Source organism: Mobula hypostoma, chromosome 7, assembly GCF_963921235.1.
Source record: "Mobula hypostoma chromosome 7, sMobHyp1.1, whole genome shotgun sequence".
NCBI classification, from domain to species: domain Eukaryota; kingdom Metazoa; phylum Chordata; class Chondrichthyes; order Myliobatiformes; family Myliobatidae; genus Mobula; species Mobula hypostoma.
The window spans coordinates 153702032-153729121 of NC_086103.1; the positions used below are offsets into that span (position 1 = coordinate 153702032).

Consider the following 27090-nt stretch of genomic DNA (forward strand, 5'->3'; position numbering starts at 1 on the left):
GTATGATAGAAAAATGTGCGAGGTTCAGCAGTCAAGCAAGCCTTCCACATCAGCCACAGCAGACGACGAACCTCGACCTTCGACATCGAGGCGGGCAGTCATAGGAGAAGGTGAGCTGCCTGCCCTAATGGAAACAGACGATGAGATGACACCCCAGTGTCCCATCACCCCAACACCCAGGCCACGGACAGATACTGTACCGATTCGCGGAGAATGTAGCAGTAGCCGGGAGGCACACAGCACATCTTTAAGAAAAAAGCCGAAATAAACATGCTAATTAATTAGGTGCTGCCCAACACATAATTGTCGGCCCAGATCAGAGGCGATGCAATCGGCAATCAGCACTGATCTGGGCCGACATGCAATTGGAAGAGGAAGTGGGCTTGTTTATTTCAGCTTTTTTCTTAAAGATGTGCTGTGTGCCTCCCGGCTACCGCGGGACCCCTGCATGCTTCGCGGATTGGTATCGGTTGGCGGCCCGGAGGGTGGGGGCCACTGCACCAGCCAACCTGCGATGACTCAGTCTAACACACCATCATCAGTGTGCTCTGCGCTGTCTTCCCAATTCCAGTAAGTGATACTACACTGTACATACATTATTTCTACTTTATATAGGCTGCGTATTTTTACGTGTTATTTGGTATGATTTGGCAGCTTCATAGTTTAAAGGTTACTGGAGAGCACTTGCACCGTGTTATTGCCAACAGCGCTTGCGTGAGATTTTCTGCCAATGGCGCTTGCGTGAGATTTTTGCTACGGAGAACAGTGCAGTAATGATTGTGGAAAAGTATTTCTACTTTATATAAGCTGTGTATTTATCATATCATTCCTGCTTTTACTATATGTTACTGTTATTTTAGGTTTTATGTGTTATTTGGCATAATTTGGTAGGTTATTTTTGGGTCTGCGAACACTCACAAAATTTTCCCATATAAATAAATGGTAATTGCTTCTTCGCTTTACGATATTTTGGCTTATGAATCGTTTCATAGGAACGCTCTACCTTCGGATGGCAGGGGAATAGTGTACTTAAAATTTGATTTGGTTGTAATTTTGAAAAATAAAAATTACATTTTAAAATAATTTTCTTAGATTTTAACCTTTATTTAGATGCTTTAGAAATTCAGAAATTGTGGCTCAGAATTCGCTTGTGCAGGCTCCTCTGGATGCAGAGAAGCTATTTTGCAGAATCCTGCATTATGTCCCTTAAAAAGACCTTAAAAATATAATGGAATGATCCTGAAACTATTTTAGAAACCTTTGACAGACAGCAGCTTTGTAGAAATATATACATTTTTAATGTCTTATATCTAAAAATAAATTCACTATTTTTAAACCAACAAAAATTAAAAGTAATAAACACAAATATGTTAAAATAAAAGCAATATACAAAGGAAAAAAATCCAGATAATCTCTGCCTACACAAAATTCTGTAAGTGTGAAATAAAAGCAGAAAATGCTGGAAATGCTCAGGAGGTCTGGAATCGTTGGTGGAAGAAGAAACAGAGTTAACATTGCAATTCCATAACCCGTATAACTTGCAGGGTATTTCCATTTCTTTCTATTTTATACCCCCCTCTTTACCACTTTTGCAGGTCTACAATCCTTAGTGAAACCAGTAAGCGATAACTAGCATAACACAGGATTCCTAAACCAAAATGCTAGACAATACCAGCAAAGTCCAACTCCACTCATTTCAGTGGCCCAGCAAAGCTGGGAAAGGAAATTAGACCTCAAGACAGTAAGTTCAGGATTTCAATGTTTGCACTTCCCATCAGAACTTATCTACTGAAGAATCTTACTGATATCTTAGACAGATGGCACTGCTAAGGGAGGAGAATTTTTTATATGTTGAAGCTTTTCTGTATGAGTTCTCGGGCAGGGTTTCTTCTAAACTATCCATATCACCCTGTCACATTACTCATGGCCCTAACATCAGTCAGGATATTGTGGTTCATCTTCAGGATCATCTACCTTTAAGTGAATGAGGAACATTGGTGACAAGATCCATTAAGGAAAATCCAGTACATTATTTCCAAGCAGTAGTAGTTTAAGAGAAAAAATAATTATTTCTGTACTCACTTTTCCTCTACACTTGCTTTTATTAATAATTTTCAAAGCATATTCTCTGCTGGTTGATCTAATGGAAAAAGCAAAAAAAAATTAAAATGCTTGCTCAGAACAAGTACAACTTAAAACAAACAGTTGCAAGTGCAATCAGACTAAAATTAATAAAAATTATGATCTGGAGACCATGAAAATACTCAATAAACACTTTTTAACCGCAATGTACTTAACAACGGTGTAAAAAAACTGATAACATTTTCTTCAATGGGTACACCATCAAGGAGGAGCTCCTCTGGTCTGTGGCCTCAAATCTGATCGACACCCTGGTCACAAGTTCACAGTAAAGACCCCTGCATTAGTTATTTTCAGGAGCTCCTAAACTGGACACTTGCTGATTATGAATCAGGAATTGATACAAAGTGCAAGGAATTTACAAACTCATTAAATAGTATATCTGAACAGTACCAAGGAAAGGAGGTGTGTAGCCACTTTAGTCAATTAATTGTGCTTATTAATCAATAGTTCCTCAAACATACCTTTAAGGAAAATACAACCAGATATACAATAGACTTAATACTGCATATGAAGATGTCCATTTCAACAGACAAACCTTTCTATGCATTCTTTCACAATTGCAAAATTTCCATCCCCTATTGTTCTGCCAACTTTGTAACGTTCAGCTATAGATGCTGGCACCTGGAACTCTTCCTCCACAACTTCTGCAACAGAAAGGTACTAGTTAAACACTTTGTCAAGAAAATAAGACCTTTGAGTCAAAGTATAGGCTTGAAATTACTGTCTTTCATAAAAGTGAAAAATGTTTAATACTCCCTTTCAACGCAAGTGCTAACCCGATGAATAGGTTTACGCCTTTAATGTAATAATGTCAGGGAAAGACATATAATGCATGGGTATAGTCCTACTGTTATTGTCAACAGTGATTTCTAACCTAAAATGTTTTAACATTTAAAATATGTCATTTTAATGATATTTTTGGTAAAGTAAATGGTTATTGGTCAAAAATTACATTATTGTGTTTGTACAATAGATTACATTAAAATCTAATTACATTAATTAATTGTATTTCTACTTACGTGTAAGTTATTCTTCTCAAAAACAATCCTACCATTGTAACATAGTGTTATTACATTATCAAGGATGGAAAATTCCTGAGGCAAATTTAAAAACTGAGGAAATTTATAAATCAATACATTAAACTACAAGGTATAAATGGAAAATGCCATGAATGAATAGAACTGCATAATGGAATAATCACAAATAAGACAACTAAAAATTCTAAAGTTAGAGTGATAATGACACCCAAAGTGGGAGACCCTGAAATCCCAAAAGATCATTATGAGATATCAGAAGTTAGCAGTGTAAGGTAAATGCCTAACAAATTCTCCATAAATGATCTAATTTTAATCTGCAAGATGTATCAAAGACAATAACTTTGATAATTAAAATGCACATAATTTAATACTTGAAAACTTCACAACTTGCAAGATTTTGTAAAGAGTGGCAAGGAGGTATATTGTACATAGAACAAAAAGAGGAAATGTTAGAAATGCTTTAACAGGTGAGGCCTCGTCTGTGGAAAGAGAAACAAAGTTAACATCTGAAGTTGATAACCATTTGTGAGAACTGAGAAATATTAAGAGATAAACAAGAGCTTTAACTTGCAGAGAAAATGAGGAGGGTTTATTCTAGACCTTCCCCATTGTTCTCTCTAACCCCTACCCTTTTCTCTGTAATGTAAATCTTTTTGTTAAATATAACTTTTTTTCCCAGTTCTGATTGAAGTTTTCAGTCTGAAACATTAATTATCTTTATCTCTCCACAGACGTTGCCTCACCTGGTAAAATTACCAGCATTTTCAGTTTTAAATTTAGATTTCCAGCATTTGAGATATTTACTTTTGAAGCATTTATAAAAAGCTAAAAAAAACTTCCCCTACTATTAACTGGTACATTCACACATAACAAAAACAAACATAAACTATAAAAGAGAAAAAAACAATACACTGTAATAGACCAATGTAACAAAAATACTACATGCTAAATGAATTCATACCTTCGCAACCTGGCCCCTCATTGTCATCTATGGAACTACAAACTTTGGTTGATGCCAGAGATGTTGAGGATCCACTGTGTTGAGAGCTCTAGCAGCAAAGAGAAATGTCATTGCAGTAAGTGAATAAATTACATTCTTCATAAACCTCATATGTCATTTTCTGCTGAAGTGCATTACCATGCAATGGCTCATTTTATTTCAGTCCTAAAGAAAAGGTCAGCTGCAGTAATGTTGAATAGTGCACGTATAACTTGCTGAAATTAGTTATGGGAAAGCATTAAACTTTGCTTTCACAGGAAAATATACTTCATTTCATGCAAACATTTGTAAATATTCATGCAAGAGTCTAATAATTTGAATTACGATTTAACATTGATCTCTTCTATTTAATATTGTACACAGAAAGTCAAAACAAAAAAAAATTCCAATACGACTGGAGATCTGTAATTTTTATCGGCTCAAGGTGCCCAGTCGCAATCAAACCTTAAAATTTTGGTGAAGCTCACCAGATCAAGAAGAATACCTCTTCCCATACCTGCTCACATTTTGTAACAGAAGCCTTTATATACCATGGGAATTTGTTGTTAAAAAAAGGACTACTTTAAATATCCAGACAATAAAAACAAAAAACTAACTAATGTAACTTCAAGATCTGTGACCACAACCACAACTGTGACCATAAGAGTATCAGGCACAAGCAACATTAGCACCTTCACTTTCAATGGGGTACATGTATTTCCTACGAGCTCCCTGTTTAAAATTGTGTCCTGTAGCTTATACAGATCCTCCTTATCACATCGTAACTATTCACATTTTTTCAACATTAAATATCTTCTGCTATGTATTTGCCTATTCCCACAGCCTATCAATACTTTTTATGAAATCCATTAATAGCTACTTCAAAAATCCTCTTTGCCTCCAGCTTTTGCATCATCTACAAATTTGGAATTGTGATTTATACATCCAAATCTAAATCATGAATACATAACTAATGTAAAGCAATGGTCACAATTGCGAGCCAGAGAATTCCACTGTGCACTAACCACCCCCAATCAACCCTTAGAGGGATCTTCCTTACTTTCAACTACGTGCTGGCTTTTCCTACTCAATTAACCACTCATTTTCTGTCCCTGATTATCATTTCTGTAATATTCCCCACCATTATCACCATTCATTGTTTTACTAAATGTTTTCCCAGAGATAATGTGTAATTCTATAATGTGTTTACAATAGACCCCCCCACAAAGAAGGTTCTGTACTGGAATATAGAACTGTTCAAATTCAATATTTTAATTAAATTGTCCTGTTTTTTTCCAAACTGGACTAAAACAGACTTCACCAAACAGTACTGATTTCAAATCAAGTTTGCTTATAAGTTGAAAAAAAAACAGCATTCTGTTTACAGACTTTATAAACCTATTTTAAATTTGAATGGGCAATTTGACAATATGCCTAATTCCTCTCACCATCTCAAAAAAGGGAAAATAAAGTAAAACCACTGAAAACTTCAAGTGCAGTAAAAATTTAAATTCCATTTAACTTTGCAAGCTTATCATTTTGAAGTTAATAATGCTGTAATTATATGTGCACGAATCCCACAGCAATATTAAGTGGCGAGCAGCTGTGCATTTATTTGCCAATATTCAAAGATTCCTCTTCAAATTATGAAGTTCTTTAGTTGTATAATGAAAGTAATACTTCAGTCTGCCTCAGTAGCGAAGGAGGAGTCGTTTGAACCGTCTGATGTTGTGAGACTTACATAGTAGTTAATATCTCTTTTGAAGTCAAGTTTTAGATCATATCATTTCAAGTACAACAATCTTTTAGCAAAGTGATACACATTAATTATTGCTAATCAACCCCTTTACACTAAAAATTAGCTATCAAAACCACAGTTACATTCCTTAAGGTATTAAATGTTATTGGTGTTGTTAAAAGAATTCAACAATTTTTGATAGTCATAGATGCTACAGCACCAAGCCAGGCCAATCGGCCCATCTTTCATGCCAAAATCTTTAATCTGCCTAGTCCCATCAACCTGCACCTCGACCATCGTCCTCCATACCGCTCCCATCCAAATTTCTCTTAAATGTTGAAATCACACCTGCATCCACTACTCGAGTTGGCACCTTGTTTCACACTCTCACCACCCTCAGAGTAAGGAGGGTCCATCTCATGTTTCTCTTAAACATTCCAACTTTCACCCTTAACCCATTCCCTCTGGTTGTAGTCTCACCGAAATTCAGTGGAAAAAGTCTGCTTTCATTTACCCTATCTATACCATGATCAAATCTCCCCTACACTCTAGGGAAAAAAATCCTAACCTATTCAACCTTTCCCCATAACTCAGGTCCTCAAGCCCTGGAAATATTCTTGTAAATTGTTTCTGTATTTTTTTCAATCTTATTTACATCTTTCCTATAGGTACAGTAGGTGACCAAACTGCACACAAAACTCTAAGTTAGGCCTCATCAACATCTTATGCAATTTCAAGATAACATCGGGAGGAGGAGAAGATGGTGGCGTGATGCAGCGCGCACGGCCTCTCTAGTGATGAATATCTGTAATCTGTCAAGTAGGAGGGCATACACAATTCTGATTTGATGGAGGCAGACGTGAGAACACAGAGGAACATCTGGTGAAACTTCTGAAATGCCCGCTTCGCTGCCGTTGCTACTGTGTGATCCGAAATCTCTGGAGGGGAAGGCCCCGAATCCTCGGCTTTGCCTGTTGCTTGGCGGCCGGGGTCGAAGTGCTCGGCAGAGATGGTGCTCGGTGCTGGAGGCTCGAAGTTTTCAGATGGACTCAGAGTCGGACTGTGGTCAGGTGCTTCCAGGATGCTGCATTGGCAAGTTTACAGTGCTGGAAGAGTTTCTTCCTTCTACCGTCTGCGTGAGATGTTGGGGCTATCGGGATCTTGAGACTTCTTTTTTACCGTGCTCATGGTCTGCTGTCATCAAATTACGGTATTGCTTTGCACTGTTGTAACTATATGTTATAATTATGTGGTTTTGTCAGTTTTAGTCTTGGTCTGTCTTGTGTTTTTGTGATATCATATTGGAGGAACATTGTATTATTTTAATGCATGCATTTCTAAATGACAATAAACGAGGACTGAGTGTCCTCATAATCTAATCTAATCCCAACTCCTGTACTCAGTACATTGATTTATGAAGGCCAATGTGCCAGAAGCTTTCTTTATGATCCTATCTACCGTTGACACCACTTAAAAGGAATTATTCCCAGATCCCTCTGTTCTACCACACTCCTTGGTGTCCTGCTTCTCACTGTGTAAGATCTATCCTGGTTGGTCCTCCCTAAGTGCATCTCCTTACACTTGTCTGCATTAAGTTCTATTTGCCTTTTTCAGCCGTTTTCCAGTTGGTCCAGATCCCACTGCAAACTTTGATAGTCTTCCTCGTCGTCCACTATACTCCCAATCTTGGTGGCATCTGCAAACCTACTGATCCAGTTTACCACATTGTCACCCAGATTGTTGATATAGATGACAAACAACGATGGACGCTGCACCGATCCCTGCAGCACACTGCTAGTCACAGACTTTCAGTCAAAGTTGCAACCATCTACTACCACTCTCTGGGTTCTCCCACAAAGCCAATACCTAATCCAATTTACTACCTCATCTTGAATGCCAAGTGACTGAACCTACCTGACCATCCTCCCAAGCAGGGCCTTGTCAAGGGCATTACTAAAGTCCATGTAGACAACATCTACTGCCTTGCCTTCATCAAATTTTCTGGCAACTTCCTCGAAAAACTATAAATTTGGTTAGGCATGACCTATCATGCATGAAACCATGTCGACTGTCCCTAATCAGTTCCTGTCTATCCAAACACTTATACTAATATATACATTCCAATAACTTTCACGCTGCTGCAGTCAGGCTCACCGGCCTATAGTTTCTTGGCTTATTCTTAGACCCATTCTTAAACATTTGAATAACATTAGCTATCCTCCAATCCTATGGCACCTCATCCGTTCCTAAGAGTGTTTTAAATATCTCTACTAGGGCCACTTCATTTTCTGCAATAGCATCCCACAGGGTCCAAGAGAACATTTTATCAGGCCCTGGGAATTTATCCACCCTAATTTGCCTCAAGGCAGCAAACACCTTCTCCTCTGTGAACTGTATAGGGTCCATCAGTTTGCTGCTGCTTTGCTTCACATCTATAGACCGTATGTCCATCTCCCGAGTAAATACAAATGCAAAAAATCCATTTAAGATCTCCCCCACCTCTTCTGGCCCTCTATGCATAGATTACCACTCTGATCTTCCAGAGAATCAATTTTGTCCCTTGCTATCTTTTTGCTCTCAATATTTCTGTCGAATCCCTTAGGATTCTCCTTCACCTTGTCTGCTAGGGTAACTTCATGCACTCTTTTATCCCTCTTGATTTCTTTCTTTAGTGTTCTCTTGCATTTCTTATACTCCTTGATAACTTCATTTGTTCTTGCCTGCCTATACCTGCTATGCACCTCCTTCTTTTTTCTTCACCAGGGCTTCAATATGTCTTGAAAACCAAAGTTCCTTAAACCTGTTTCATTGCGTTTTATTCTGACAGGGACATACAGGTACAAACTCTGTACTCTCAAAATTTCTATTTTGAAGGCCTCCCACTTACAAAGTTCACCTTTGTCAGTAAACAACCTGTCCAGTCCACACTTGCCAGGTCCTTTCTGCTACCACAAAATTGGCCTTTCTCCAGTTTAGAATCTCATCCCAAGGACCAGACCTATCTTTTTCCATAATTATCTTGAAACTAATGGCATTATGATCAATAGATGCAAAGTGTTCCTTTTTCTTTTTTTTATGTAAGAGCAGAATTAGGCCATTCAGCCCATTGAGCCTGCTCCACCATTTCATCATGGCTGATCCCGGCTCCCACTCAACCCCATACACCTGCCCTCTCACCATATCCCTTGATGCCCTGACCAATCAGAAATCTATCAGCTTCCGCTTTGAATATACCATTGGACTTGGCCTCCACCGCAGTCTGTGGCAGAGCATTCCACAGATTCACCACTCCTTGGCTAAAAAAAAATTCCTCCTTACTGCTGTTCGCTCCTCAGTTCTGAGGCTTTGACCTCTAGTCGTGGGTGCTCCCACCAGAGGAAACATCCTCTCCACATCCACCTTATCCAGTCCTTTTAATATTTGATAGGTTTTAGTGAGATTCCCCCGGCATTCTTCTAAACTCCAGTGAGTTCAGATCGAAAGCTGCCAAATGCTCCTCTTATCTTAAAGCTTTTATTCCTGGAATCATCCTCGTGAACCTCCTCTGGACTCTCTCCAATGACAATACATCCTTTCTGAGATAAGGGGTCCAAAATTGTTGGCAATTCTCTAAATACGGACTGACTAGTATCTTATAAAGCTCCAGCATTATCTCTTTGTTTTTATATTCTATTCCCCTTGAAATAAATGCCAACATTGCATTTTCCTTCTTTACCACAGACTCAACCTGTAAATTAACCTTCTGGGAGTCTTGCACAAGGACTTCTAAGTCCCTCTGCAGCTCTGATATTTGTATTTTCTCCCCATTTAGATAATAGTCTGCACTATTGTTCCTTTTATCAAAATGCTTTATCATACATTTCCCAACACTGTATTCCATCTTCCACTTTTTTGCCCTTTCTTCCAATTTGTCCAAGTCCTGCTGCAATTGCATTGCTTTCTCAGTGCTACCTACTCCTCCACCTATCTTTGTGTCATCTGCAAAATTTGCCACAAAACCATCAATTCCACTATCTAAATCTTCTTCTCCCCCTTCCTTTTGAGCCATAGAGCCAGGCTCAGTGCCAGCGACCTGACTGCTGTGGCTTTCTTCTGCCATTTCGCACTCTCCTCCCTCACCCAGTTACCAGCATCCTGCATCTTGGGTGTAACTATATGCTTCCCCGTATGTCCTGTCTAACAACCACTCGGCCTCCCAAATGTTCTGAAGTTCATCCAGTTCCAGATCCATCTCCTTTACACAGTCTGTTAGAAGCAGCAGCTAGACACACTTCTTGCAGGTGTAGGGCTGTAGTCATCAGGGATACTGGAGGTCTCCCTGCCTTTCTACAGCCCACAGGAGGAGCATTCCACTATCTTCCTCCCTGGCATCCCCACCGCTCTAAATATGAAATAAGAAAGAAAGAATAAGTAACAAAAAAAATCTACCTACAGTCTAAGCCTCTTCTCACTGAAGCCTCGATAAGCTGAAGTCTCAACTCCTCACTCTAACAATGGCCCACTTACACAGCAACCACTCTCCTTAACCTTACTTCTTTTTACTGGATCTTGCCAAATGCCTACTTTTGTACAATCCAATGTCTCCTTGGGAACAGTGGCGCACAAATTATGCTGATTGCCCCCACTCGCTTCTTTTAACTCTCCCTCCCTCTATGCAATCCAATATCCTATTGCAAACTGTGGCATGCAAAGTATTTTAAAACATTTCCTGTTTTATTTTTAATCTCCAAATGCATCCTTACTTTTTTCCCCCAATGCCTAAAAATTGGATCAACTTGCACACCTTGCACTATTTCCCTTAAGTCTCAGCTGTTAAAGTGACTACTCCAATCATGTTCACAGTAACAGATGGCATTTCCCTATTGTCATTACACACATAATGACATCATCATTGTGCATGGCACTCAATACTGCCTTTTCACAAGAAACTGATTCAAAAGGTCAGTGCCTAGAACCGTTATTTTTCACCTACTGTCAAACTGGGAATGACATTTTATGAGCATCAGCTCCCTACATTCATATTCATGTACTGATCTTTAGTCAGAGATAAGAAAATCACTAAGACACTCCAGCAGAAGCAGGTCTGCCTTACCAATCAGTAAGAGCATTGCTGATCCAAGTTTGGCTTCAACACCACTTTGCCTCTCTCTCCATATCCTCTTCACAGTTCTTGCAGCTCAAATATCTGTCAATCTTCACCTTGCATATGTTCAATTAAACTGTACCCACAATTCTCAGAGGTTGCATATTCCACAGAGTCACAAGCTCCTCATCTCTGTTTTGTATCAGCAATCCTTTGTCCCACTAGGGGACACATCGTCCCAGCATCCAATCTGTTAACTTCCCCCAGAATCTTAAGTGCAAGATAAAGATCATCTCTCACTCTTCCAAATTTCATTGAGTAAAGGTCCAGCTAACTCAGTCTTTCCTAATCCATCAACTTCTTTATCCTGCAGGCAACAATGGCAAATCTGCACCAGATTACCAATGCTGCTGCTTGAGGCCCTAAAAATCTAAATGTTTGCCTTGGATTGGGGTCCATCTGTGGTACAGTGCATGTGCATGCTGCTGCTTCTAAGGTAGGTGGGGTTGAGAGATGGTCTCAGTGAGCAGTTAGAGAGTTGATTTCCCTTCCTCTTACTAATTTTAATCATCCCCCGCCCCATTCTGTTCTCCTTCATCCCTTGGCAACCTGTTCCAACAGCATGGCTACTAAGCTGTCAGATTTTTTTAAGTTTAAAAAAAAGCTCCATCTTGTCAACATGAGGGTCAAGTATTAATGTTTCAAAATGGTACAAAATTAGAATAACAACTTCTTAAAACAATGATGTCCTAACTTCACGATCTCTTTTAGTGATTCCCTATTTGTGTAATACTCTTTGACCAACTTAATTTCGCTCTTCATAAATGCTACTAAACCTGCTGGGTTAGTCCAAAAAGTTCTGTCTGTATTTCAGATCTCCAACATTCACTGTATCTGCATTTTTAAGAAAATACACAATGTCCTCTTGACCTCTTTAGGGCACAAGCAGCAGCACATGAGGAAACCGATCTTAACATCTGTGTAATACTAAGTGAACTTATTCAAATTAAGGTTAGAAAGCTTACTTTTATCTTTGTAGGTAGAGTCTGATTTTAGATCACCAACCACTTATAGAACATGCCTGATCATTGTTCCACTGAAACCGTTGCTGTAGAGCTAAATGAAGCAGCTGTAAGCCACAGGGAATGGGAATGGTACTATGGTGATTGCCTTGGTTAGAACTTAAAGAGTTGTGTTCAATGTTGGTATTTAAGTTACTGCCAGAAACAGTGGGGAAGAGAATCATTTCAATAAAGCTAAGAGAACAAATTTCCTTCAGATTTTGGTTTGGTAAATTAATATTCATAGCATGGTTTCATCTGCACTGATATTGGTTGAACGAGAGCATGAGCTAATCTTCATCGTGTTCATCAAAATGATGCCAGACAGTCTTCTTGGAGATGAATGCTAAGTACAGCATTAAACAAGAGTCACATTGGAGAATTTGGAGAAGTTCTTCAGTGCCTCTCCACCATTGGACATTGCAGAGGTCAGATTAGAAAAAGCATTGAACTGAGGAGGCTTAGAAATGACTCTACTCACTGCATTGAAATTGAGTGTGATAGTAAAGCTGAAACCAAAAAAAAAGTCCACCTTCATATGGTTCTGTATCCTTTGCTGGAAGAAACTGTCCATGAAATTTAAGAATCAGGGATTGATTAATGTTGGTTTGTTTTTAGGATGTTCTTAATTTGTTAAAAGGGAAATAAACTGAGATCAATGCGATTGAGAAACAGCATGGACACGATGAACCAAATGGCTTCATTCTACATCATAAAGACAAAAGAAATGAAAAGAGAAATAACTACTATGTTCAGGTTTCAGCCAACAACGTCAGTTACAATATTCTTCAGTTTGATGATTCTTCAAAAAAATAGTGGGTGATAATTGGACTAACAGGCACTGAAGAAATACAGGTCTGATAAATTCAGATACAACTTTAGTGGATGTGGATTTTAGAAAGGTAGTATGCCATCTACAATATTAGAACAATATACGTGTAAAGGACAGGAATGAATGGCATATAAAATGTGAAAAAATATGAATTATGTTAAATAACCATTTTTGCTTTTTGTTCATATTTGATATAGTATTTGTAATAATGTCAATAAGTCTTGTTAATGAATACAAGTAGTGATCTTATAATTAAGCAAAGAATAATGAAAGCTATTATTATAGGTTTTCATCCTTGGAGCCTGACTCACTTGATGCCCTTCACTATTTGCCCAGAGAGAATGGCGGTGGACCTTGTTGACCAATCCACTGAGCAATTTCACACCACTGTACATATTACTGAGACTGCACACAGGCTATTTAATAGTAAGGTGAAGCCTTCTACAACCATTCAGCAGCTTCACAGTCACTTATTATTCCTTATTGTTCCACTAATATTTAGTTTTTACTTTGTGATTATTTGACCATCACCTAACTTTAAAAAGTTATGCATAGATGACTGAACTTTAGATGCAATTCTTTCCTCTGGTTTCAGCAAGAAATTAAAGATAAATAATTAAAAATGTAAAATCATAAAGGTAGTTAAATGTGATACTATTACGTAACAACCTCTGACATTTAGCTCTATTGTCTCTCTACATTTGAGTCTCCCACAGAACATGAATCATTGATAGAGAGGGGGAGGTACAGTCCCCATGAGATGAATTGAAGTGCAGTATTGCACGCAGTCCTTTGAATTATATTTCCAGATGTATTGTCTGGTTTGAAAATTTACATTCCATTAACCCTTACTTCACTGGAAACTCAGGATTATTCAGGTTAGTTGTAGCTGTTTACTGAAGTGGAATTAATCACTGAATAAAACCTAACAGACTCTGTGATGCTGGACAGTTGGATATCACCAGTTTAGCCCTGTGTGATCCTGGATGAAGTTATAAGTGCATCTTTAAGTATATAACATTCTGAATCTAAATAGTATTTATGGTATGCTCTTTATACACACACTTTTTTGCTGAAATTCGCAAAGAGAGTCATTTTGAATCAAATGACTGCACTGTCAACAGTTCTGCCCTATCATAAATAAACTACTAGTTGACCATCCAGTTGCTTCCACGGATGTTGCTTGTCCAGCAGTTTAATTTTTGCCCCAGATTCTTGCATCTGCAATCTCTTGTGTCTCCAAACCATTAATTAGAACGTGCTTAAGTTTGAATAAATGACAGTCTATGCCTTAGTAGCATCAGAACTTCAAAATTATTGCAAATGGAGTGCATTTGTAAAATGAGAACACTATAATCAGTTCCATGCCAAACATTTAAAGAAAATCAGAGTCAGATGTATAGTTTTAAAATTGTTGTATATCAAAATTACAATGATGTCTCAGTATATCTGCAAAAAAAATGTTTATCTGCATTCAAGCATTTTTTTTAACTGTAAAGGGGAAAATAGAAGGAATGCTAATGATGGAGCTGACCTTGCAAATATTTGCATTTCTTTGATTCTCCTCATTGCAGATTTAGTTGCTTTAGGCATCGTAATGATCAGAAAGAATAATAATTAAAACCAGTACACAATGCAACAGCTATCTGAGGAATACTATGCCTTTCATTTTAGCACAAACAATTTGTACTCACATCGTCATACTTACAGCTGAGGGACATGCACGTGAAAAACTATAGCTCTCCCCAACAAAAAGTTCCCTTGCAGTTAATGAACCCCTTTGAAATATCTGTCAGATTTATTTAGTATTGCTGCCTATATAATGATTAATCACTTTGACCAATGAAATCACTATATACTTAACTATAATATGTCACTATAAATGTAACTACAATGTGTCACTATAATATATATCATTATATATTTATATATAATGCGTGCGACTTCGCCGGTGAAATGATATCGTATTTGTTCAATAGGGGGCCGTACACAATCCTGATTTGATGGAGATGGACGTGAGAAGCACGGAGGAACATCTGGAGAAAACTTCTGAAATGTCCGGTTCGCTGCCGCTGCTACTGTGCAATCGAGAATCTCCGGAGGGAAGGCCCCAAATCCTTGACTTTGCCTGTTGCTGGCGGCCGGGGTTGGGGTCGAAGCGCTCGGCAGAGAAGGTGCTCAGTGCTCGGTGTCGGAGGGCTGGTCAGAGGCTCGAAGTTTTCGGACGGACTGAGAGTCAGACTGTGTTCGGGTGCTTCCAGGATGCCGCATCGGCAAGTTTGCGGCACTGGACGCTCATGGCAGTGTGACAAGAATACACATAGATAAGATGTTAGCTGTCCTGTGTGATCAGCAGTTGGTCTGCCACCTGTCTTCAAGAGAGAGATAAGGAAAACAATGGAGCAGCATTTGGAGATGTGTAATGAAGGGACAGGAGAGAGAGCTGTCAAGAGCGGCTCCTCCTTTGAACCCTGAACTGTTTGAAGTGATGGACAGGCGATACCCCAGCAGGGGGATAAAAAGGGACAGGTTTGCTAAGGCAGGACACACACGACACCACAAGGTAACGAGACCCTGGAAGCGGTGCCCCCCCGCAAGTCGGCGGGAGTCGTTTGGAAGGCTGGTTGCGGAACCAAGCCATAGACGCACAGGGTGGAAAGGTATGATCAGCGGGAACCTGCTGTGTGTCTACCCTTGCTTGGGTGCCAGGTTCACTGCAGAGGATCAACCGCATCTGGAGGAGGGGTCACAGTCAGTGACCCCAGGTGACATCACAAAGCACTCGCCCGAAAGCTGCTTGTGAGCAATATCGCAGGCCTGTGTGTGGAAGCCATTTTGAATGATCATTCGTTCTTGTTCTCTCTCTCCTTCCCCCCACATTGTCCATTGCCACGGCAACGATTACTGCGAACTGAACTAAATTGGACTGAACTTTGCGTCACTTTGAAATTGGTCATTTACCCCTAGACAACGATAGAGCTTGATTGATCCTAGTATCTTAATTCTGTGCACATGTGTGTTTATCATTGCTGAACTGTTGCATTTATTATCCTTTCGATTACTGTGTTGCTTGTTTCTTTAATAAAACTTTCTTAGTTCTAGTAATCCAGACTCCAACTGAGTGATCCATTTCTGCTGGTTTGATAACCCAGTTACGGGGTACATAACAGCAGGAAGAGAGTTTTCTTCCTTCTACCATCTGCGTGAGATGTTGGGACTTTCAAGAGACTTTGAGACTATTTTTTTTACTGTGCCCATGGTCTGTTCTTCTATCAAATTACGGTATTGCTTGCACTATTATAACTATATGTTATAATTATGTGGTTTTTGTCAGTTTTTCAGTCTTGGTCTGTCTTGTGTTTCTGTGATATCACACCGGAGGAACACTGTATCATTTCTTAATGCATGCATTACTAAATGACAATAAAAGAGGACTGTGTGTCCTCATAATCTAATCTAATCTTACCTTCTGCTTGCGTAGGCTGCCTGGGCTGGTTGGTGATGGGCTTGGTGTTTTGGTGGAACGTGGAGTAGAAAGCTGGCTGCCAGGGGCTCCATTCACTAGAAGAAGAAGCAAATATGATCTAATTATTTCATAACACGTACTGGGCAACCTGGGTAACATGGCTGTCAGTACAAAGAGAAAAAACTCTCTGAAGCAGAAGCATCTATGTAAATAATGAATTTTCTAGGAAATCTATGGTATTCTGAAAAGATTTACAAATAATTGAGTTTCTTACTTAATAAAGAATTCATGGGTTTTTGTGCTTTTAGTATCACTATCTTTTTCTCTCGCCGTTCTATTTCAGAGATTACTTGTCATAAGTTCATTATATCATAGTTTACTGGGTTGACAGTTGAGAGTCTTGCTTCCAACTTTTTATTCAGTGTCTGTATTTGAGACTCCACAAGGAGATGTAAGGAAAAATCTATTGGATGCAATCTTTTTCTGGAATACTATCATCCAATTCATTGTAGAAGCTCAATCATGTAGCTGGTTTCCAAAGAACTCAATGGCAAGCAAAAGTATTTCTTACAAATATTTGGCATGGAGTTTACGGAGCTTTTTTTGCCCAACATCACATAATCTATGCTTAATATGCTGCACCGATCCCAAGGCAGTTTACTGCATTATATAACTTGCGATATGTTGCAAATGGATATGTGAAAATTAATTGCAAGCCAAAAAAAGTGATTGTGATTAGTGGTTGAAGGTTAGTTTGGGGAGATAAGTTCTTAAGTTCTTTATAAAAATGATTGGAGAGGCATTAAATTGGACAGATCTATAGAGAAGATCGCAATAAGAATAGCTGAGATGTTTGATAGTTTAGCTGCACATGGACACGTGCTGGTTTACAACTGTGCACAAGTAAACTTGAGAATTCCACACTGAGACACTGAAACACAGAAGTCAGGAATGAATTGGTGATCAGATGCCAGCGCTTGAGATCTCCTACTCAATTCGAAGGAAGGGTCTTCAACCTAGTTCTCTTTCTCTCCCATTGATATTGCTTGACCTGTTAAGTGTTTCCTCTATTTTCTGATTTTATTTCTGACCTCTCACTTCACTGCTTGACTATGGCAATGACAATGAACTCCAATTGGAAAATTTTGGAGACATGGATCAAAATCAAAGGATCATGATTGACACAAGGACAAGCTAATCCAAACACAATAATTGGAACAAAATTAAAACATACTTGAGATTAAGAAAAAAATTTGTTTTGGGGTGCAAGTTTTGCAATTTAGATGACGCAAAGAATGTGCAGTTTTAGTTTTAAAATAATACATAACATTAAAATTGTAATTTATTAAAACTGGCTCAAAGCACAAGACTGGGTTGTGTTAACAGCAAGGCAGTGGAGTTTCTGACAATGCAAGTGGCTTCATTCTTCTCAGAACTGAGCTTGCTGTTCTCTAGGATCTGATGCTGAACAAATAGCATCATCAATGTGACTAAGTGACTTCAGTGTTAAAATAAAAGATATCTCCATCCAGCTGAAGTTGCTGAAGAGTAATGCGCAGATAAAGAGGAAAAGACTGGTCTCAACCACCTTGGTGTTGAAAGATTGCTTATTTATCCATTATGAAATAGGGGGCCACATTTAACCCAATGCATCCATGCAGGCTCCCAGCAGAGCAATTCCATTCCCCTCACCTTATTATCCTTCATGTGCTCATCTGCACTTTTATTCTTCTGCAAATTACCTATATCCAATTAACCCACCGATACATCTTTGAAATGCGGGAAGAAAGCAGAGCCACTGGAGCCCTGTCCATGGCATCACTGGGAGAATGCAAACTCAAGATCAAGAAGAAACCTGGATGCCTGGAGCAATGAGTAATAGCACTAACCATGAACAATAACAGTGTTATTGTCAGGTGAAACAATGAACAATGCCACATCCATGTGTGTTTTACCTAATATTTAAACATATCAACAGAGTGCCCTTCCTAACAGTCATCTATTTTTGATATTTCAAAAAAATTAACTAATTATTTATTTTTGTCCATCTCTGACAATAACTTCTGTATTCTTGCTAACACAACAGAATCATACCACTTGAAATAGACAGATTTCAGATTCAAACTGTGCAAAACATTTTCAAACATCAAACGCTCTATAAGCTGTCAGCATGTTTCATTTATTAGAGTCATAAATCAAAATGCTTAATCTCAGTCAAAACAAACTAGAATGCACAGATAGATCAACTGGCAATTAATGGCAGATGTAATTGATATCATTCATAACAAAATTTAAAATAAGGTTACAATAAAATAGCACTTTGTAAACAGTGATATATCTGTGCATGTACCTGGTAATTTTTTTAAATTTAATAAACTCAGTTATGTAATTCTTCTTTAGGTTTTCTTTCTTTAATCCTTTTGCAACCTAAAGATAAGTCATGCTACCAAATAACAGTTTCTGTCAGCAGATCTTATCCTTCCAACCACTTCAAATCTCAGCTTCAAGACTAATTGCGACTCTTGTAGAGGGAAATCATTACAGTTAAAGTTACTCTTTTCTCTGTCTAGCAACAAGTACAAGGACTACACCAGGACTTACTCAGCAATATTTAACAGCAGGAGCCCAATGGAAGCTTCGCCCTCACTGAATACCAAGCGTGACATTCTCATTATTGCTTTGGCTCAAATTATATAATCTAGTATAAATCAAAATTGAATCTAGAATTTTCCGTGCTTCATCTAGTATATTTAGCGACTAAATAAATATTGTCCTTATTATTTTTATTTCAGAATGTAAAATAAAGATTAATCTCATAGTTGTGAAACACAAACTTGTTTCTTTCTAGTAGGTAATATTAAAGGAGTGCTCCCAGTCCAGGACCAATAAACAGTTGCTGTGCAGAGATTAGGCATTTATGATTTTAAAAAGTAGCATTTTATTATTCCATTTATAATAAAATTGCAAATTTAATGAGAAATACTTTCACTTTGTATGGTATACAGTGAAAATCTTCCTATTAGATGTGAATTATAATCTTCTCATCGCACGTTTTTTATTGGTTTCCTTTCAGATATTTTAATATATATCTAGTTAAATTAAGCATGAAACTGATGCTAGATGAGAATACTAATGAGGCAACTGACTCCCCCTCAACTTCCTCTATCAACAATACACAAGGGTCATGACTTAGAAAAAAATATATACACACACATTTTATATATATATATATATATATATATATAGAGAGAGAGAGAGAGAGAGAGAGAGAGAGAGAGAGAGAGAGAGAGAGAGAGAGAGAGAGAGAGAGAGAGAGAGACAGAGAGAGAGAGAGAGAGAGAGAGAGACAGACAGAGAGGAGAGAGACAGACACAAAGACTTTTGCACAGTACTGTATTTGTCAATGGGGGCGGGGTGGAGAGTGATTTTTTAAAAATCTGGCGGGCAAAAGGATGTTTGGAATGGTGAGGGTGGAGCCCCCAGGAGGGGTGTGAGATAGGTGGCAGAAAAGGAGGAGGAGGGGTTGGGTTGGTGCAATGCGGGTGCAGACACACCCAGTCCTGAGACACCAGGCAAGGTGTAGACACCTGTAGCCAAGTTTCCATCCAACTCAATATTACAAGTTTGCTGATGACACAACAATTGTAGGCCGTATCTCGGGTAATGATGAGTTTGAGTACAGAGAGGAAATTAAGAACCTGGTGGCATGGTGCGAAGACAATAACCTATTCCACAACATCAGCAAGATGAAGGAATTGGTTGTTGACTTCAGAAGGAGTAGTGGACTGCATGACCCAATTTACATCGGTGCTGTGCAAGTGGAACAGGTCAAAAGCTTTCAGTTCCTCGGGGTCAATATCACAAATGACCTGACTTGGTCCAATCAAGCAGAGTCCACTGCCAAGAAGGCCCACCAGCACCTTTACTTCCTGAGAAAACTAAAGAAATTTCGCCTGTCCCCTAAAACCCTCACTAATTTTTATAGATGCACCGTAGAAAGCATTCTTCTAGGGTGCATCACAACCTGGTATGGAAGTTGTCCTGTCCAAGACAGGAAGAAGTTGCAGAAGATCGTGAACACGGCGCAGCACATCACACAAACCAATCTTCTGTCCTTAGACTCACTTATTACACCGCACGCTGTCGGAGCAGTGCTGCCAGGATAATCAAGGAGACAACCCACCCAGCCAACACACTTTTCATCCCTCTTCCCTCCGGGAGAAGGCTCAGGAGCTTGAAGACTCGTGCGGCCAGATTTGGGACCAGCTTCTTTCCAACTGTGATAAGACTGCTGAACGGATCCTGACCCAGATCTGGGCCGTACCCTCCAAATATCCGGACCTGCCTCTTGGTTTTTTTTGCACGACCTTACATCCCAGTTTTCTATTTTCTATTTATGATTTATAATTTAAAATTTTAATATTTACTAATTTTTACTATTTTTAATATTTAATATTTGTAATCCAGGGAGCGGTAAGCACAGAATCAAATATCGCTGTGATGATTGTACATTCTAGTATCAATTGTTTGGCGACAATAGAGTATAAAGTGTAAAGGTCAGTTTATTCCAAACGATTAGCTTATTAAACATTACAGAATGTCTCCCTGGTTCTTCCTGCTCAGCCTCCATCTCTTTTTCCCAACCATGATTCCCTTCTCCCTGTCCCCTTTCCACTCTCAGTCCACAATAGAGACCCATATCAGAATCTGGTTCATCATCCCTCATATATGTCATGAAATTTGTTTTTTCTTGTGGCAGCAGTACAGAGTAATACACAAAATTACTATAGTACTGTGCAAAAGTCTTAGGCACCCCAGCTATATATATGTGCCTAAGACTTTCGTACAGGACTGTACATGACACATTGCAGTTACTGTCAGTGATAATAAACCTGATTTTGATTTTTCAAATTAGCAATCTCCAAGAAGATTAATGGCAGTGGATGCATGGTAAACTACTAAATGCAGTCACCCTTTCAAGCCCCACTCCATCCTAATAGGAATTTATTGCCTTTCCCTCTGCAGTGGTGGGAATAAATACTCGCTCTCCTATCCAATAGCATTGAGACCTGCTTTCACCAAGAAGACTGCTGCTGTTCAAAGCAACAACTCAGTACTACTTTCTCAAAGGCAATTAATATCACCCGCATTCTGAGAAATGAGAAAGTGATGCAAGCTCATTCCAAACAGCAGTTTTGTTTTACTTGTGCATCTTAACAACTGCACTGCACATAAAATCAGACAACCCTTAATTTACGTAGCTGCTTCAACTTCCAACTGTATACTTGGCTTCAACTTATCATAATGCTTTTCCAGCTGTAAATTTGTCCCTCACTTCATGCTATTGCACCTTAGTCCATTATGAAAATTACGTTATGTTTGATGGAACTTACAAGGGGGACAAGAAGCGTCCAGGAGTTAAAACTTTTTTTAAAAAATAGATAACCAAAGAAATAATAGAAAATGTTGGAAAAATCACCAAATCAGTCAGCACTGTGGAAAGAGAAAGAGAGATCGTACTTTAGGTTCTGAAGGGAAGTCTTCAGCCTGGAAATATTAACTCTGTTTCTCTTTCCAGACACTGCCTGATCTACTGAGTGCTTTCACCATTTTCTGTTTTTGTTCTTTTAATTGAAACAGTATCTTAAGCCCTATTTAATGTGATAGTAGTAGTAAAGCAGTGTACCAACTAAGTAAAGGAGCTGATATTTACAAGCTGGTTGAGTATTTCTACGGTTGACTATACATTGAGAGATTAATTGTGATTTAATTTGTGCACTGATACTCGTTAACAAGGTTTTGCAGGACTACGGTGAATTAAAAATTCATAGTAAATTTAATATCAAAGTACATATACTTATGTTACCATATACTACTTTGAGATATATTTTCTTGCAAGATTTGCAGGAAAAAGAAATACAATAAAATGTTATGAAATACTAAATGTAAACAAAAGACAGACAAACAACCAATGTGCAAAAGAAGACAAACTGGGCAAATAAAAATAATACTGAGAACGGGATTTGTAAAAAGTCCTTGAAAGTGAGCCTGTAGGTCAATTCAAAGTAGTAGTGAATGAATTTATCTACATTGGTTTAGAAGCCTGATGGTTGTAGGGCAATAACTGTTCCTAACAACGGTGAGGGACTTAAAGCTTCTAGACCTCCTGCTCCATGGCAGTAACAAGAAGAGGATGTGGCCTGGATGGCAGAGGTCTTTGACGATGGATGCTACTTCCTTGTGGCAACACTTTGTATGAATCTACTCAATGCTGGGGAGGGCTTTACCTTTGAGTTCTGTGATAGCGTTCAACCTTGCATCCCTTCCTCATAGTGACCAGTTGGCTGGGAGCAAACAATCATTGCAGAGGATTTTCAGTGTTCCATCTCCTTTACCTGCTCATGTGTTGCTAGGGACTTGAAGAGAGCCTTTGAAACAAATTTGAAGAGTTCTGGAAAACTTTGTCAAGGCTTCAACATTTACAGAAAAGAATTTGCTAATAGATGGCAAGCAACATTTATGCTCATTTTTTAAAAGGTGATAGGATTCTTGTTGAAATTCTTATCTAAAAAGTGTTGTTGACCGTGTAACACCCACAGTACTGCAAAGGACTGTGCTCAAACAGAACTTGAACTCATGACCTTGTGAATCAGAGCCAATAATGGAATAGTCAGTGGATTACAGTGAGTAAATGGGTTTCCAGGCCTCTCAGAGCTACAGCAGTCTCTCCTTGGATAGACTACTAGGGTTGCTCAGCTGTTGGCACATCAGAATGGCCGTTGTTCTTACAGCAACAACATGATGCCTTCACTCTGGAAGATGGCATTCTTCCTTCCAAATCTGCCAGCCTACCGAGTGCCTCTGTTGCGCTCCTCAGCTATGGACTGGAGCTGCTGATGACGAGATGGGGGAAGCCTGCAGTATTCTTTTTCTAGACACAGACCTGGTCAAAAGAATCAGCTATCTCCTTCATTAAAGATCAGCAATCTTACACAACTGGGCTGGTGCAGACAGCAAAAGCACTAGGACAGGCAAATTTACAGTGACACACACAAAATGCTGGAGGAAGTCAGCGGGTCTATGGAGAGGAATAAAGAGCTGACTCTTTGGGTCGAGACCATTTAGGGAGGATAGGCAATAAGGGAATGTTTCAGAGTGGTTACTCAGCTTTAGTGGGTAAATAGCATAAGTATTTATATACAGATATGGTTTGGACTGTTTATTATGATTGTTTTCACTTCTGGATTATGGTAAACAAGTGTGATAATCAGTGAGGAGGGAAAGATGAAACTACTGATGAAAGGGGAATTGGATAAAAGCATAGGGAATAGGAATCCCACATGGATGTGTACTTCACAGATAAATCAGTATAATGCCTGTCAATGTTATTTTATTTATTCTCTTTCTCCAGTTCTCCTTGTCCTTTCTTCCTACTGTTCGGCTGCCAACCTTACAACAGCTGGCAAGGGCGGTACCATCATAATAGTATGGTATTGCTGTATACAGAAGGCCATCCTAAGGTCTGACACTCCTGCCAAAAATTGCAGGGCCCTTCCAAGGCAATCCAGATGGTGGAAGAATTTCCCCTACATATCAATGGCAGGTCCCCACAAACTTCATGTATGCATGCTGCCCTGAACACAAGGGGCACAGACTCTGTATCAGTCTCTGCTGGTAAGCAGCCATCTTTCAGTTTTCAAATGCAGTTTGGAGCTGAGAAATACTGCAGAATGAAAGCACGTGTAGGACCACTGGCAGTGGACCACACAGCTGATAGCCAGCATTGTTATGCAGGAACCAGCTGCACCTTGAAGGAATGGTTTCTCTTTTGGTTTTAATATGGCAAATTGAAAGCAAATATTGTAATGGCTTCTTGTACAAAAAGGAAGTCTGTATTTTTCTCAAACTGCATGTCTTTTCTACACTCTCTCTCTGGCAAGAATTTAAAGGCCTCACTGAGCAGGGAAAAAGATCCACAATGTCTCTGAATCAACATATAAAACTAAAAGATGTTGCAAAATACCACAAGCACAAGATTTGTTATGTGATCTTTGCTTTGTTCTCAGGTGCCAATATTTCAACATGGGCACAGTTAATGAAGAACAAATGCTTCACACATTGCTCCCCTCTTAGGTTCAGGTGGGAAATTTGCTCCCTAAACACCCCGGGCAAACATGGCATTCTGCTGAAAATCTTTTTTTTGTTGCCCTGTAGCTTGTCCTGTTGTGTGCTTCTTCAGCTTACTTTGCTGGATATGCAGTATAAGGGAAATGCTTACTAATATTGGAAGCTTAGGAGCAGCTGTTTTGTGCAGAAGCCTGAGGTTAGCCAAAGTCCATCAGCTTTTGACACACTTGAAAGCACCAAATACTTCTATAACTGTGTTAAGTGCCAGATAAAGAACAATCAGCAACTGACCAGTAAAGTGATGATAATCCCTGTTAATATTGAAACTGGGGATCCTTCCTGCATAACCTTGCCATGGTTAATAGAATGTGTTAGGGCTAGTAATTAGCTCTGAACTGTCATGGGAATCAAGTGTTGCATACTGGTATCTGGTGAGATTCACTCAAATGTGCCCTGCACACTGCAGACAGCTTTTGGCCTTTAAAGGATTCATGTAGGAAATAAAAACAGGCACTCCCAAGTCCAGTTCATCCACACATTTCACCTCTGTAGATACATAACAATGAATCCTAAGGCTTTATTATTATCTGACCTTCCAAAAGGTTACAAGTGGTCACAGTCAGTATAAATACTAAATCAGGAATGGTTTTTTTCACAATTTTAAATATAAATTTATACTTTATAGAAGGACCTAGTAACTAAGGAAACAGCATTCAGAGAAGTAAAGTCTTTAGAATTAATGTGATTTGGTTTACTTTATCTATATTGAGGTACAGGAATATCCTAGTACTATAGTATAAAATATAACATTTACATAGATCAATAGCTTATTACCCAAGCTGAAATAAAATTTAGATGATAATGTTCCAATGTCCATACTTACCTTCTATGTACTTCATTACGACAGCAAATTTTCAACACACAAAACACCTTCCCATGTAATTCTCAGACACTGAGTGCTGACTGTATAAAGCTTCAAGTAGAGGAAATAATGGAATGAAGCAAAAAGGCTGAGGTGCAGACTCACAGCTAAAACCACTGCTTGTGAAGATAGCCAAGTAAGAAACGGCTATCATAAGCAAATGCTTTTTCTGCGTAAGACTGACGTCTGTGATTTGGGAGTGGGTGGTTCAGGTGGCTCCTTAAGGCTGCATCATAGGTGTCAATTAAACCAATTGCAAGCACCATGAGATTAAGCTGCTCTTCCCCCTTTGATAATACAAATGAAAAAAAATGAATAATTTAGAATGCGAATGCATGATTCATCTGACATGAACCCAATAGCAAATGACTCATCCAGAATTCTACTTAACATTACTTGTCAAAGGCTTTCAAGTAATGTAGATAGTAACATATAACCACGTCACTTGAACCACTAGATTTCAAGTTATTTAGGTTATGGTTCATTCACAAACAAATGAAAGACAATACAGTATTTAATCTACATTTACAAAGAAATGCCTAGACCTATTGCTTAGTAAAGAGTAATCAAAACAAGCTAAACCAAGCACAAAAAAACAATGAAAACCAATTAGTTTAACTTACATTTCACCTTGGAATTTGTCATTTGTTAATGATGATGAATTCATTGTGCTGGAACAGTTACACATTGTACTGGTTCCAAAATTCAGTTCTGCTGAAGTCAAAGAAACGGACTTTCTGAAGGAGAGCATTGCATGCAGCATATACTTTGTATGTTGTCCATCAACTCAGAATCTGGATCAGGTTTAATATCACCAGAAATGTCGTGAAATACCGTAGGTTAACTTTGCTGCAGCCAGCGGTTCAATGCAATACATGATAATATTAAAAAAAACTGTGAATGACAGTAAATATATATATTCACTGTAATTGACAGTTTTTCTATACTATCATGTATAAAATAGATAAATAAGTAGTGCAAAAACAGAAATAGAAAAGTAGTGAGGTGGTGTTCATGGGTACAATGTCCAGTCAGAAATCAGATGGCAAAGGAAGAAGTTGTTCCTGAGTCATTGAATATGCACCTTCAGGCTTTTGTACCTCCTTCCTGATGGTAACAGTGAGAAGAGCAAATTTCTAGCCATTTATTTCTCACCAAGTTGTTCACTTCAATATTGAGTGAAGAATTATTGTGTGAAGAGAAACTCATTTATATATGCAAACACGAGGAAATCTGCAGATGCTGGAATTTCAAGCAACACACATAAAAGTTGCTGGTGAACGCAGCAGGTCAGGCAGCATCTCTAGGAAGAGGTATAGTCAACGTTTCCGGCCCAGACCCTTTGTCAGGACTCGGCCCGAAACGTCGACTGTACCTCTTCCTAGAGATACTTCCTGGCTTGCTGCGTTCAACAGCAACTTTTATGTGTGTTACTCATCTATATATTACCCTTTTCCCTTATTTTGCTCTCTTTTTGCACTAATTTAATTTAATTTTCTTATATTTGTTCTTAGTGTAATTCACAGTTTCTCTTTTATTCTGTATTGCAATGTTCTGCTGCAGGAAAACAACAACTTTCATGACATATACCAATGATATTAAAGCCGATTCTGATGTTAGTCAATATTTCAAAGCTTGAAGGAGAAACAGTGATTTAAGTGTATGGAAATTTAATCTTACAAAGTTCCATTTGGTCTCAAATT

The 27090-nt window shown here is 38.7% G+C and overlaps 1 protein-coding gene across 4 annotated transcripts in view; it reads right to left on the reverse strand.

The window, feature by feature from the left end:
- Nucleotides 1–27090, reverse strand: part of dclk1a (doublecortin-like kinase 1a) — a 293292-nt gene that overhangs the window by 55636 nt on the left and 210566 nt on the right. For 3 of the 4 annotated variants that reach the window (XM_063054334.1, XM_063054335.1, XM_063054333.1), the window contains exons 6-9: nt 16339–16433; nt 4141–4228; nt 2678–2786; nt 2083–2140 (exon numbers count right to left, since the gene is read on the reverse strand). In XM_063054334.1, the coding sequence (XP_062910404.1) occupies nt 2083–2140; nt 2678–2786; nt 4141–4228; nt 16339–16433 (350 nt within the window). Of the gene's footprint in view, nt 1–2082; nt 2141–2677; nt 2787–4140; nt 4229–16338; nt 16434–25348; nt 25519–27090 lie in introns of those variants that run through there. The other variant, XM_063054336.1, reaches the window with a different exon arrangement.